This window comes from Cariama cristata, unplaced genomic scaffold (genome assembly GCF_000690535.1).
Source record: "Cariama cristata isolate BGI_N322 unplaced genomic scaffold, ASM69053v1 scaffold1470, whole genome shotgun sequence".
Lineage (NCBI taxonomy): Eukaryota > Metazoa > Chordata > Aves > Cariamiformes > Cariamidae > Cariama > Cariama cristata.
The window spans coordinates 4,801-19,775 of record NW_009593849.1 but is presented as its reverse complement, the minus strand read 5'-3'; the positions used below and the strand labels follow the sequence as shown (position 1 = coordinate 19,775).

Genomic DNA, 14,975 nt, shown 5'->3' with positions numbered 1-14,975 from the left:
GTTGTACCATCTCCTTGGAAGCTGAAGGAGAAGTGGTGCCTACAGAAGCTCCAAGAGCGGGCAAGCAATGGAGAATGGGTTCCCTTCTTCCCCTGCCCAGGAAATCTGCCTTTTCCAGGGTAGCTACCTGGAGGCAGAGCTGGATCTGGTCCTTCTCCATCCTGGCTGGGGTCACATGGAGGGTCCGCAGAGTGCCCTTGCACCGACCGTGCTGGGGAGCGGGGTGGGCAGAAACCTGCAGGCACGTTCCCCGTGCTGGCTCCAAGGGAGAGCCTGGCCATAACAGTTCCTCTTTGGGGACACAGTGACCCTAGCACCCGGGGCATGACCTGCCTAAATGGCTAAAAGGCTAATATCCGCTGTGTCTGATCCCCAGCTCCTGTCTCAAAGGGCTGAAATCCAATTCACCTCAAACCATCTGCAGCCCATCTCCAAATGAATAATTCCTTCAAGCCTTGTTTAATCCATCTGCAAACAGCTCTCCATTCTTTGCTCTGCCATGACACAGATCCCACCTGAGGGCCCAGAGCAGGTCCGCACGCGTGTGTACGTGCACGTGTCGAGTGCGCGTGTGGTGGGGCAGATGTTTGCTAGTGACCTGAGGCATCTCCCCCCATCCTGGAAGAGGAACAGCACCAAGGCTCAAGTCCACTTGCTCTGAGCTTCTGCCGTGACAACCTCTGACAAAGGAGGTGCGTGCCACAGCAGCTCAGGGGTCGCACAAGGCGCACCTCTGATCGCTGTCGTTACCTCCCATCTTCTGCCCATCTGCAGAACTGGATGGGGATTAATTCTCATCTCCTGCAAGGAAGATACAAAGTGGGTGCCGAGCCAGAAATCCAGTTTCAATACTCTTCACAAAGTAGCTCTTCCATCTTTTGGGGTCTTATATTTAAACAAGAAAGAGGAACTTGAAGAGTAGTATTAGCATAACATTACATATGATGCTTCAAATTTGTAAGAATTACAAATTAACGAATACTGGGGCGTCAACGTGATCCATAGTACAATATCAGTGACCTGCATCTCCTCATGCAGGTTTTTGTTTGATTTAAACAAGAAAGAGGAACTTGAAGAGTAGTATTAGCATAACATTACATATGATGCTTCAAATTTGTAAGAATTACAAATTAACGAATACTGGGGCGTCAACGTGATCCATAGTACAATATCAGTGAATGATGAGAAAGGAGAGAAGAAACAATTTTTATAAAGCATGAGTATTTCTCCACAGTGGTAAGAAGGGTGCAGTAGTCACTGCTGCATCTCCTCATGCAGGTGTTTTGTTTGTAAACTCTCCTGCAAAATCTCTGTGTGGCACGGCATGCATGTTTCACACGTGAGCAAGATTTTGTTCAGCAGAAAAATTCAGATCAGGAATACCCTTTGGCCATGAAGATTTCCCATACATTGAAAGAAAGAGTAGTAACCACACAACCGATCCCGCAGTACCACCACTAGCACTCGAATTGCCTCGCCCCTAACCTGCGCATCACACAATGACTTCATATTTCATAAAAACATAATCAAAGTCAAGCATTCAGACAACATTATCAGTGTTGCTGGGTCCTGTAGCTGCTCCCTGCCTCTGCAGCTCAGCCTGTAATGATAATGAGAGTTTGTGTGTGTGTCTATCAATTTAATAACAGAGGCAATAACACTGTTACAGTGTTCTCAGTACCGGGCAAGCCTCTCATCACTGCCCTTGGCCACCACTACACCCTGCCTAGCCTCGGATGACTTTGGGCTGTAACACCGCAGGATGCCGGGGGCCAAGGGAAGCCAGCAGGCAAGATGCTCCGCACCTCTTTCAGCTCCTGACTTGCAGTACAGCCTTCCTTTACCTTGCTTTCACCTGGCTACGCCTGCTCTCACAGCTGCGCTGCTGGTCTAGATGGGGGAAGAAAAACAAGCTCTGGTCTTGCCCACGACCCTGCTCTTGGCCATGGAAAGAGGTGAAGCTGTGCCTGTCTTCACGTCAGCAGCAAAGATGCTGGCAATCTTAACGTAGCCAGACCTGGAGAGAGTTTATGGCCCAGATCCACAAAAGTACCTGCCTCTCAGTGACTCCAGCAGGAGATAACGCATCTCAAAACCTTTGTCAATTTAGTCTTAATTCTCCCCTTTCCCCTTGCACAAAAGCACTATAAGCTAAAGCATTAAGTTTCCATTCAGGTACAAGGCACGGACAAAATTTCGAGGACAGAAAATTCTAGTGATTACTTCTGTTCATGACTTTTTTCTCCCCTCCACGTCACTCTCCATTTTGTACTTTTCACTTCTTTTCAGCATAACAGAGAAAACTAGAGAAAGTAATTCTCCTGGCACGTGGTGTCCTTCCTTTTCAGCCCCAGCAAGTACCACCAGATCAGCCGCCTGAAACCCCAGGCAGCAAACCCCACCATTCCCCGCCGGCAGCCTCTGCGCCGGAGTACGTTTCCCTTCAAAAGCCTCCTGCCAGCCGCACTCCGGTGAGCTGGCCGCTGCCCGGCTGCCAGGGATGGGGATTTGGGAAACATATTCCAGGGGACAGCTCAACCTTCCATCCTCTCATGTACTTCCACGGTTCTCCTCCTCGCAGCCCCCAGACCTCCACTTGTATTTGTACAACCACCTGAAAACACAGTTTGGGGGTTTGGGGAGGGTTCTTGCTATTGTAGCTTGACCTCAGCAGGGAGGGTGGGCAAGCAAGGGCCGTAGCCTAGAGAACCTTGCTTGCACCTCGTTGCTAAGGGGTGATGCTGCCGCATCCACCCTGGCCAAGCACACAGAGTTTAGCTGTGACTGCAAGAGCTGCCTTTCAGACACGTTTTAAAACGGATCTGTTAGTGCAGTTTAGCTGCCAGCATCGATACAGTAAAGCTCTTCTGTGCTGCCTACGATATCAGGGGGGCTGGCAGGCTCCCCAAAACACAGCTGTGCCTGGAGATTTCCTCCCTGACCGCAGTGCCCACGAGCTGGCGCAGGGGTGGAGAAGCAGCAGCAGCTCCTCCATGTGCTCCTCTCACATGGACTCGTCCCCCCTGCACACACGTCCCCCCGGCTCTCCCGCTCCTGCCAGGGCTCACCCCAGCCTAATTACAGATGTGCAACGATCTGTTTCTTTTCACAAACTATTCAGTAACGTTTGCAGAACATAAACCAGTTAGGACATCTTGTCCGGGGACAGACATCAGCAAGCCAGAGATTCAGAGAATGCGAAGCCAAAGGATGCTCTCTCGCACTTCAGAAGGGTACCGGTGTCTCTGCCCCCTCCTACCACGCATCCAAAATGGGCAACAAAGCAAGCAAGCGCTGTGCAGCCTGAACAGAGGGGCGATAGTGTATGCTATACTGTCGCATCTGTTCTTTGCACCAGCTGTTCCTGGAAGGAGGTGCCACTGAATTGTTTCTCTCTTCCTCTGATGCTCTGGAAGAAAGACAGAGGGCATTTTTTATTTATTTTTTTTTTTTTTTCAGTCTTGGCTTTTTAGCAAAGGGAACAGGGCCGGATTGTTTTGTAGTGGCACTTGCTACCTTCTCATCCCATGGCCTTTGCTGTGCAAGCATGGCACAAGACATTACATGCTGAAATAATATTTAGGTTTGCAGCTGGGCTTGCTACTGCTGTAATTTAGAAGGTATACCCAGTCATCAGCGTTTCAAAACACATTCAGTTTTCAATAAAGAGGCAATTTCCACAGGGCAATGACCATAAATGAATGACAGCATATCCAAGAAGAACGAACAAAGCTGCCAGTCTGTCAAGAATTTGCCTGATGTGTCATCTCAGTTTAATTAAGGGAAAAATTTTACTCTAAGACACAGGAGAGCAAGTCAACTCTCCTTTCCTTTGTGCATTAAAAATAATCTCCCTTTGTTTTGAATTACTGATGGACAAGCACCTTGTGGCAAACCATTCTCCAGAATTAAATAGATGGCTGAAAGATACGAGCCAAATTCATCCTTTATGCACTGGATAAAGTTGACTGTAGAGGATCTGCAGGTCTTTCAAACCCACCTCAGTGTAGCAGCCGAATATTTCCCACAAATTTTGTACCCTGCAGGTGCTGGGCCGACTCAACTACGGGCAAACCTCATCTCTCTGGCGAGTGGCCAGGCTTTACCCCTCTGCCCCGGGGACACGGAGCTGCCACCGACCAGCACTGCCCTGCCCAGCCTTGCCCTGCGCCTCTGAAGGCACCCAGCAAGCCGCATCCCGGAGCCTGCCGGACAACGTCTCCTAGCCAAACCCAGTTTCTTCTACTTCTGCAGTTTCAGTGGAAGAGCAAAAAGCTTTCTTGGTCTTTGGAGGACTCCTTCAATCCGAATAAACTTTTCTGTCAGAGGTCTAGCATCTCAGCACGTCGAGGGATGCAAGGCAGCTCCACGGACGTTGCTTACACCAGCTAAGAATCTGCATGGTATTATGGCCAAAATAATCTATTTTCACTGGCAGAATGATCTGATCAACGGCTAAACATACAATAAAAAGGTATTACGTTTAAATCCAAATAATTCTCTATAGTTCTGGAAATCTAGATACAGTAGCACTGTGCTTGTGTGGGAGAATGAGAAAGCTAAGACTGCTTATAAAATCAAAGTTATGTTGTCGAAAGTACTTGTTTTGTCAAAGATGAGCAACGTCAGAAGAAACAATAAAAACAGTGCATTTTTCAAGAACATTGATTTCAGGGGGCTAGTTTTCTCTAGTTTAATAATCAAAGATATCACAACACATATAAATAAACTGGGGACTGAGAGCTGTAGTTTTAACCTGGTAATGCTCCACAAGGCAAATTTTATCTCTTCTCAGAGCAGATACGTAAAAGCATCAGCCTCCGTCATGCTGTTGTCCATTATCAGGTCTACATGCAGGTCCAGAAAGACTATGTAGTACACATATAAATATACATACCCGACTTGGGTACAGTCTCGATATGGCAGCACTGAAAATATGCTACAGAAGGATCTTCTGCTGCTGATAAGGACTATTCTAAAATATAAAAGAAAATAAAAGAAATCAAAGACTAAAATTTTAAAATCCCATCACAATAAGCAAAGCAACAGACGTTACCATTGAGGAATTCGTAATCATAAAAGTTCCATCGCGGATGATTTCTCCCTCCTCTTTTTTATCTCACAGGCAGGGTATCGCGCTACTGAGTCTTTACAGAAGTGCTGGAGCCTGTGCCACACATCACACAGCGACTGAGCAGGGCAGCCCCATCCCCTCTGCAGCCGTCCTGGGAAGGTGACCGTGAATTCCAGGACAGACATTTTCCTAGTGAAAGGAGTCCACCCGGAGAGGCAAGGAGCCGTTCTGACAACTCACCACTACGACTGGAACTAACCAGACACAGCCAGCACCAACCCAGGTGACAGAGAGCAACAACTGCCTGTGATACACGGGCTTGGGGTCTGCATTTATGGGACAAGAATGTTCAGTCATGACCTCTCTCTGCTCAGCCAAAGGACTCCCTTGATTTTCAGCTTCCTCCTCCTGAAATAGCCTGATTCATGGATGAAATCAGTTTGCTGTTATCATAAGCTTTCAGAATCTTTTACTGTTTTCCAGGTTCCTCCTTGAGTCTTCTCCAGTTTTTCCCCACCACCCTTCTTGGTCTCTGGGCACTATCACTGGCCTTCGCAGTTGCACAGACGGCAAGATATAAACGTCTTTCAGTCTTACCTTTAAGATCAGTGTCTAGCCCTGACAACTCGCCAACCTCTGCACTCAGTAATTACATCAGCCCTCTTGGTTATGACGTCGCGTTGACACTCAGGCACGACTGACGCCACAGCTCCTTGCCCCTTCTCCTCCAGCACCACGTCTATCTCAGTCAGAACTGCCGGGGCTGAATCCCTCCTGTAAGCGTGCCTTGCCTCCATTCCCTATAGGCAGGTTGCTCAAGACTTGGCTACATGAAAGCATACATTATCTGCCAGCACAGAGCTTATCTCAGAATCCAGGCCACTCTTACAGCAAACACCTTGTATTTTTAACCAGTCTCCAAATCTCTGCATCATCTGCAAAGTCATTGTGTGGCATTAAATCAAATACCTACCTGTAATAGTGTACACACTATTACCTTTAGCCATCGAGCTCTGACATATCATTAAGCAATGTCAAAACCACCTTGAGGTCAAGACCTACTTTAAAATTATTATAGTTTTGGGAGATGCAGATTGGCAAGAAGTCAAGAGAAGCCTGATCAAGATGCGAGATATAAAATGCCAATAAATAATTGATCATTTATAAATATACCTTCTTCCCTTATTACCTTCAGGACAGCGACAACTGCAAAATTGTACAACGTACACAAAAAAAGACCCTTCCTCCCTCTAAAGTTGGCCAACGGGCTGCATCCCCTCAAATTCCTTTAAGACATGGTGATGGCAACTTGTGCCACCTTCTAATCTGACTAGTGTTAGAATTTACTGATGTTTTACCTTTCTAAAAATCTCCGCTTGTGCTCCAAATGCTAGGATCTACTGCCAGGTTGGTTGTCAGGGCTATTGCATTTCCTTGCTCTGCTCCCCAACATTGATTTTTCGGACCTTGGGTGCCACAGATCTGTACGTGACAATTTCACCAGAATTTTTCATCCTTTATCCTATACTGGTCAAAGTTGGACAACAAACCCTAGCAAGCTATTTTGTTCTTTACTGTCCGAAAACCACCATATGCACCTATAAATCTCGTACCAGTTACGCTGTTATTAAAATACTATTTCCTTAAGGGATCAGCTTAGTCATCGTTCTTGGAAAAGGTTTGGATCCTCAAGAGAGCTGCTGCATGCAATGCTTGGAAAAATGCAGAATGATCAATTTTCCTTCTCCGAGATCATTCTGTTCTAGCAATTTTATTTTCTTCCTTAAAAGCATGTTTAAAAGCAAAGTGGTATTTACCCTTTAGTAAAGGAGGGTTTCCAATAATAAACATGCCAACAGCGTTAGGAAGTTCTCCTGCAGCAGATAAAGTACGATTTCATTGTTTGTCTGAATGCTATAGCACCCCTTACGTACAGTAAATATCTCAGATCCTATAAGATGGTCTCATGGTGCAGCAGTAAGTTACAGAGCAGGGGGGAATCATTTTTCACATTTGAGAAAGGCAATCCACAAGCAAAAAAACCTGGCATATGATTAATTTTGTGCTTGCCACTGTTTATTGCTGAATGGTTGCTACTCACAACAGCTTGCTTGTTCACTGGAAGCCTTGCTTGCTGATGTATGAAACTTGGCACAGATTTCGAGGCTGACATCAGAAAGCATCTTTGAATTTGGAAAATCACGGTGCCCACAAAACGTATTACCCCCACTCCCTCTGGTTGCTTCTGGAAATACAGCTCTACCACCAACACCCGACATCTCCCTAAAAAAAAAAATCCACAAACCCAACTCTTAAAGAAAAATAAACTGGTGCTTCCATGTCCACAAGCAGAGACAACAGGAGAAGTTACCACCAAAACTCGCTGCGTGTATCAGAAAGAATCAGACCAAAAAGGAAATCAAAAGCACCAGTCCAGCCTCCAGTTTTTTCACATTTCTTTCCCTTAGGACCCAAGTATTGCCTCTCTTTCCCCAAACCGTGGGTCTCTCTATTTAATAACGATCTCCCAGGCAGAGCAGGAGAGGAGCCCACTGCCAGGACACCACAAAATCCCATCTGCAGGGCTGCTCGAGGGGGCTGGTGCAAAACAGCCTTAGGAGCTGGACTGGAAGGGAAGGCAGTGGTCAGAAACTCATCACGGAGGGATAAACCGGCATTTTATTTAGAGGTCTGATGACATGCATGGAAAACAAAAAATATTCTGAGGGCCGGCAATGGTTTGCTGGAGCAGAAAGTCCAGAAACTTGTCACAAGGCATGCTTTGGAGAAGAAGGTGTGGTGGAAGCCTGTTGTTGTTCAAGAAAATCGAATTATTGTTTATGGGAAAAGAGCATTTTCCTGGATTTCAACTCTTCAACAAAGGGCGCCTACGCTCCAGCGCAGCTCTGGATGAGCCATCTCCGACATCAGAAGCAGCTTGAGTCAGGGTGAGTTTACGTGCCCTGATTGCCACTGTGCCACCTAGACATGTTTAAAATCACTTCATGAAAAGGTTTTCACTCTCTCATTCTCACATTTCACCAAGAAGTTGTAGTAATTACTATGGTTCAGAGCAACCATTATTTTGCAAGAGAGCTCTGACAATGTGCAACTGTCTGAGACTGTAAAAGCTAATCTTCCAATTTCTTTAATGAGGTGTATGCTATGAAACTGCAAGAATTTACTGAGCACCAGGTTGTCACCAGAATCAGTAATTCGCTTGACTTGAAGAAGAGTAACATCTGTTTTCTTTAGCGTCTGCCTAGGTTTGACTGTGTTGCGCCAAAGGGCTGCAATCAGGCAATGCAATACACATCATACGTACTACACACACGGGGAACACCGTAGCCTCTTTTCTCACACTTGATTGATGATGTTTGACTACCAGGGCTTTGCTGCCTGGCACGCAAAGGTGAGCACACAAACCATGGATGCTGTCTGGGTAGCAGTCATCATTGTGGAGTCTCCCAAGTTCAAGCTGGGGCTATCGGAAGGTGGCTGAGAGGAATTATGAACTGTCAGGATGCTGCGAATAGTCAACCCCTTAAGAGTGCACGCGTGTGCATTTCCACAATTGAAAGGGCAGCAAAAGAGACCTTTCATAGCCTATGGGTGGTGTTTAGCCTTGGCTTAGGTCTGTATACTAACAAAAAAATTGAGAAAGCAATGGCATGGGGGTGGGAGAGGAACGTTGTTGTACTGCTTTTATATCTGCTATATAGGATGACTCTAGAAATGTTCTTGTCCCATTCTCACCACGAACTGTTTGTTCAGCTGGCTCAAGTTGCTGTTTTGGTGGCCTGTTTCTGCTAGATAGGACATCTTCTGCTTCACAGTTTATGGAAGGTCCACCAATAAACCTGCTGAGTAAAGTGGGTGAAACCACACGCTGGTGGCTACCTGCGCTAATTTGTATGTTAGGGTTGACTTGTCTTTCTCTTTTAAGAGGAAAATGTATTTTGTGCAATTTTACAAGACTGCTTTGATAATACAGTCTAGGAAACCTAATTTTCCAGCTCCTTTAATAAGCCACATCCGACAAATCCGAAGAAACCGGTTTAACGAGTGCCTGGAACCATCAGCAGGGAGCTTTATGAGGAGGAGCTGACGGGCTGCCCTCTGTGTCTAGGTGTTTTTTCTCTGTGCTAATAGCTGAACTCTCATTTTAACCACAGCTGATCCTGCCTTGCTGCCGGACTGCCGAAAGCTGGACCCACAGCATCCCCGGGGCTGCGAGGGGAAGAGCTCTCGGTGCCGCAGGACGAGGACACATCACTTTACAGGCTGACAACCAGAAATAAGGGCAGCTACCAGGGAAAGGGGCCCTGAGCTGCCATCCACACTGCGGTTTTCTTTGCTGTGACACTTACAGTCAAAAGCCAGCAAAACAATTACTGAAAGCGCCAGCTATTTTAAAGCCCAGCTATCAAATTCCCCACTCAAAAATATATTCTGTGTAGACATTTCCAAAGCTGGGTTCCTCAAGTTAAGTGAAAGGCTGACGTGTTGCGACCGAAGGGTCAGGGGTTTTGGAGAGAGCTCAGAGAGCCCGACTCCAGCCCGGCTCACTGCCTGCATCCTGCACGACCCTTCTGGGATGAGGTCCTGGGCACGGGAAGGAGCCTTGGGAAGTTTTTCTATCCACTACAATACCTGTGCTCCTCCACATCACCAGGAACCGAGAAGGACATCAGCTTTAAAGTCTGAAGGTACTCAGAAATTCTGTTGATTTTACAATGCACACATAAAGCAGATCCACCTGGATTTCCAGAGGTCCTTTTCATCCAGAATGCCTGTTAACTTCAGTGACTGCAACAGCATCCAGACCCCTCGGAAAAACAGGGTATGGGCTCCGATTACTTACGGCCAGACTTAGCTGTCATTAGGGGTGACACAAAGTGTTGACTTTGCATTTTATTTTTAGCTAATAGTGCTGTGGCTCTTTGTCCATAGGACAAAAATAATTTCCAAAAGTGTGTATCTTATTTTTATTGTATCTGTATTCTAGATAAAGCGATTCTTATTATGATTATGGAAATATTCTGGAAAACTGTGTCTGCTGATAAAGAAGCCAGTAACAGAAGCTTACTCACTGTTTTCTTCGCAAGAAAAATATTCAGTTATATTATCAGACGTAATGACTGATCTTTGAATTAAGATAAAATTGAGATAAAATATGCTACAAATACTATTTTGCAAAAGATGGGGAAAAGAGTTTACAAATCAAATATTTGTTCATTTTTTCACAGGTAATATTTCTATCAAATTTATGCGTGTATTTTATATACACATCTCAGAAATTATTCATTCTCTGTGGAATTTGCATAATACCTTATGAGTAAGTATTTTTTGCTGGAAGAAATTCCCAGAGCATACATCTACTTATGCACAAAACAGAGCGAAATTAGAGGGCTGCTTTTCAGCATTTGATTCCACATGTATTTATTGTAAAGACAATAATCAGCTGCTAGTCAGACAATAGTCAACAGTTCTGTATGCGTGTTTGCTACAAAAGCTGTTTCTAAAAAGCTGTCATCTCTCAGAGCCACCTTCCGCAATATTTATGTTGATTACTACCTTTCACTGCATTTAATTGTATGTGTGAGATTAAACGTGAGGAAAATTTTGCTCGAGCCAAGTAACGTCTCCTAGAATTCAATTCGTAAAACCTGTGGTTCAAAAGTAATGTCAGAATTTCTATTGACCTGGTTCCACGTTTGATGGAAACCCCAGGCTATGTGCACAAACCGGTCCACAGGGACGTACGTGGTTCTCACCCAGGGTGGTTGTATGAGAACAGATACGTGCAAGGGTCAGCTCTCAGTGGGGTGGTTTAGTCTATATGCAACCTGTTTGGGTAGCCTATTTCAAACCTATTCAGTTTGGATGGACAGGAATAAAATCATGAGGCACATGGGGAAATTGGCTTGGGGAAAAACCAGAGAGGGCAGGTGTCTTCTTTATAAGCAGGGGGGAGCCAGTTTCAGTTCTCAGCTGGCTGATACTGCACTAAAGCATCTATTCTGCTGATGGGAACAGCCCGACGGGCACCGTGCCTTTGCAGTAAGGGAAGCCCCGGCCGACCGCTGCTGAACAGGTCCCACCGGTGCCTATGGCTGCCATCGGGGCAGCACGCATCCCGGCTCACACATCCCCCGGGAGCCCCTCTGTCCACGTCGGTTCCAAAAACAAGGATCCCACTCCTCACCTTGCCTCAGCCATCCCCAGCTGCGCCTTTACCAACCAGCACTAACAGATGTTGAACCATCATTCAGCCCTTGCTAAACTTGTTCCAGGCAGGTTTGGCCATGCACCCCTCTCACCCTTAGCACCTGGCACTACCCTCAAAGAAATGCAACCGGATTATGCCTAGTTTACTCCGACAGTACCACGGATTTTCCTTTTACGCAGCTTATTTGTATGAAGGAGACACAGGTCTTAAAAATCTATGGGCTAGCACTTCCATTGACTTGTACTTCACTCGAGGAAGGAGTGTGTGCTGCAGCCTGCACCTTCACAGATTATTTTAAAGGCCGTTACTATGTATGTGGTATTTTAAAGGCCATTACTATGCACGTGGTAAGTGGCAACGGCACGCTGTGCTCTTGCACGGGGATGCTGACCCTGCCCTTTCCCTCGAGCCCCACGGATTGCCTTTGCAGAAGAAGCCTTTGCATGCACAGTACCTGCCGTTTCTGGTATCGTGTTGCCGCATGTTCTTGATAAAATGAACCTTCTTAAAGTTCTTTGGTCTGGGTGATCCTGAGAGTGTCCGACATCTGAAAAATAAATCAGTTGGAGAGGGAAAAAAGAAAAAAAATAAAAGTACTCAGTTCCCTGAGTCAAGAAGTCTACACAAAGGCAGGAAGGAAAGACGAGACAAATGATTCGAGTCATCCTGCGTTAGGAATCAGCAAGAACGATAAAGACAATAAGTCTGGAAACATGACAGCTCAAAAAAAAAAAAATTAAAATAATAATAAGAAAAGGCAGCACAACCCCTCCCTTCACACAAAAAACCACATCATAAAAAAATTTCATCAAAATAAAACTTCCTGTAATCTGCTGTGACAGCTTTGCCCAAGCTTTCAGAGGAAAAAAAAACCAAACAACTAAAACAAAACCTGGTAAATATGCGATTTTCCCACTCACACCAACACTCACCCTTTTTTATCCTCCTCAGCTATTGAGAAAGGAGCTATTGAGGAAAGTTCTTTCTTGTTTTAATTTTAGCAAGACTTAAAATCTCTCATTTGCAAGGATAATTCCTATTTGCTTTTAACTTTAAATATTACTTTTCACGTTCCTGACAGCATACAAAACAACTGAAAATAAAATAAATTACTTCTGGAAAAAAAAAAAAATTCTTCAAAACCTTAATCCTTAAATCTATTTTACATCTGAACGCACTTTTTAAATTGCTGTTAGCTAAAGAAATTGCCGGAGGGAGGAGAGATGAGACAAACAGCAATATCCCCCCACTTCCAGTCTTGCTCTTTTTTAATCAGCTGAAACCACAGCACACGTGAAATCTTTCTCCATTTTATCTCAGCGCTGTTTTGTTGCAAGGCACAGCACGGCACCCAGGCACCGCAGCCGCTGCATCCTCCCTGGGAGCTATGGGACAAGCATCCTCCGCCGGCACACCGGACCAGCACGGTCCCTCTGTGTTGAGCCTCCCTAACCTACTTTTCCCACCATCTCCTACGCACAGGCGGAGTTCAGTAGCTTCCCAACTCCAAGAGATCCTTTTGTTGGACTGAAACCACAGGCCACCGGTCCCAAGCCACCAGGGACTGCCAGTCCCTGCTGCTGTACCCAAATGCCAAAGCGCCGCACAGGCACAGCCCGAGGCGGGGACTCCATCACTTTGCCACTTCTGCCTTCCTCCTGTTAGTAAAATCCTTGAGATTCTCTCACCCTCTGGTTGCAATTAGCCTTGTTAGCTTCTTCATGGGAAAAGACCACCAAGAGAGACGTTCTACCATCAATTCTGCAAATTAGCAAGTAAAAATGCTGCCTCGCAAACCATACTTTGTTTATATCTTTTGCAAATTATACTTGTTTGAATAATTTATGAGAATGCTTCATAACATGCTGGTAAGCATTCAATGGTAAGCTTTGTAAAAATAATCAAGCCTTGGTAATAGGCCAGTCGGTACAGCCTCTGCTATTAAGTCCTTGCTTCGAGGCGAGCAGAGATAGCCGATGTGGATAAACAAGGCTATAGGCTAAACACCGATATAAACCAGCTGAATTACAGGTCCTAAGATACAGAGACATTCAAAACTAAGCTGCTGCCTTGCCGAACAGCTGACCTGGAAGCATCCCGTGCACCGGTCAGATTACTGATCGGCCGGTTTCTGAACTGTTAAGCAGTTGCTCCATGTCCCACCGCCCCAGAGGATTGCCCGGTGACTAATTACTGCGGTCCCCAGAGAAGCTGTGGCCTCCTGGATGCAGAAATAAAACCGCACTGAAGCTGTCGATACAAGGATGGGGGTAGGTTTATTGATGAGGTGGCAGTCACAAACCTACCAGCCAACACACAAAGACAGTAACGCTGGTTACCGAAATAAGATTGCATGTGCCAAGAGAACAAATGACAAAAATCCATAAAAAATACGAATACTAAAAATGCTAGCCCTCAAAAGCTTACTTTATTAAACCAGCTGTACTTACTTTTTAAAGGCACTATGTATGTTAGGAGCCAGTCATTCATGTTAGCGACAACTAAATTTTTCTGTTAATCAAATCTGACTTTTTCTTTCCTGACATTTTATTTAAACACTGACTTTTTAATTTAATAACCTAAAGCCAGGGAACATGTAATTCACATTACCCACCATCTTGCAGGGTGCATGAGGTTTCAATACCTATGAAGAACATCTTAATGTGAACACCCAGCTACTTCTCAACAAGGGGAGGGACAGCAAGTGTATCCATGCATGTGCCTTACAGACGAGTAACCAGAGAGAGACAGTAAATAAAATGACCTCCGCAGTGGGGCATTTTCCTCAATGTCCTCCAGAGTCTCCAGAGAAGATCGCTGGGAGATCAGCCGGCGTCTGCAGAAAAAACAGAACACAAAACATCACTGCTGGTTAGAGGGCACGAGAAAGTCCTCAAGGCTGTTATTCAGTAAAGCTCACAAACCACCGTTCACTACCTGAGCCCTACCTTTGGATATTCATAAATTTCGTTCCATTCTGCTTATCTTACTAAATCTATTTGAACCCAACCAGAAGCAAACTTACTCCATACAAGCCTCTATAGCAAAACAGAAGTTAAAACTTCCCAACAGCTCCTCCTCAGTTTGGGCTTTCAGGTTTCCCTTCTTCCGAGGGTTTAACACCCACCTAACACGAGTCCTACATTTGCTGCGTTATAGCTTGCAATGCTACGAGTACAGTTCTCGGATAAAATAATGCCGACGTAGATCTACAGAGACTGCCTGTTGTTCATGCTGCCACGGGGGACACTTCTCTTTGCCCCTTGCCCTTTTTACCAAATAAAGGCCACTCGTTTCTGAGTGACGTCCATCCCACCAACTCCTGCGAGAGGTGACTGAAGAGAGATGAAAGATGATGGAGCAGGCAGCACGGGGCACAAACCAGTGAGCGCTGACCATCCCGGTGAGGGATCCCAGCACAGATTAGTTTAGTTCTTTTTAAACCAGTTTTCCACAGCTGAGCCAGATCCCTCCTCCACCTTCAGTGAAATGAAGTAAGGAAATCTTAGCCTTTCAAGTTTTCCGACTATTCTAGCAGGCAGGGAACAAGCCCCGGGACAGGTTTGGTTTTAGCAGCAATTGCTCCAACAACCTCCAAACAGCCCAACGGCAGCACAAAACGAAGACCTGCAGCCAGCCTTCCAAAAACCACTGTCAATACAAAAAATA

At 45.6% G+C, this 14,975-nt stretch overlaps 1 protein-coding gene across 1 annotated transcript in view; it reads right to left on the bottom strand.

Annotated features, from left to right (window-relative positions):
• CABLES1 (Cdk5 and Abl enzyme substrate 1) overlaps positions 1-14,138 on the bottom strand; it is a 35,930-nt gene extending 21,792 nt beyond the window's left edge. The window contains exons 1-3 of the mRNA XM_009695632.1: positions 14,071-14,138; positions 11,761-11,853; positions 4,898-4,975 (exon numbers count right to left, since the gene is read on the bottom strand). Coding sequence (XP_009693934.1) covers positions 4,898-4,975; positions 11,761-11,789 — 107 coding nt within the window. The 5' untranslated portion in view covers positions 11,790-11,853; positions 14,071-14,138. The remainder of the gene's footprint in view (positions 1-4,897; positions 4,976-11,760; positions 11,854-14,070) is intronic.
• Between the last annotated feature and the right edge of the window lie 837 nt (positions 14,139-14,975).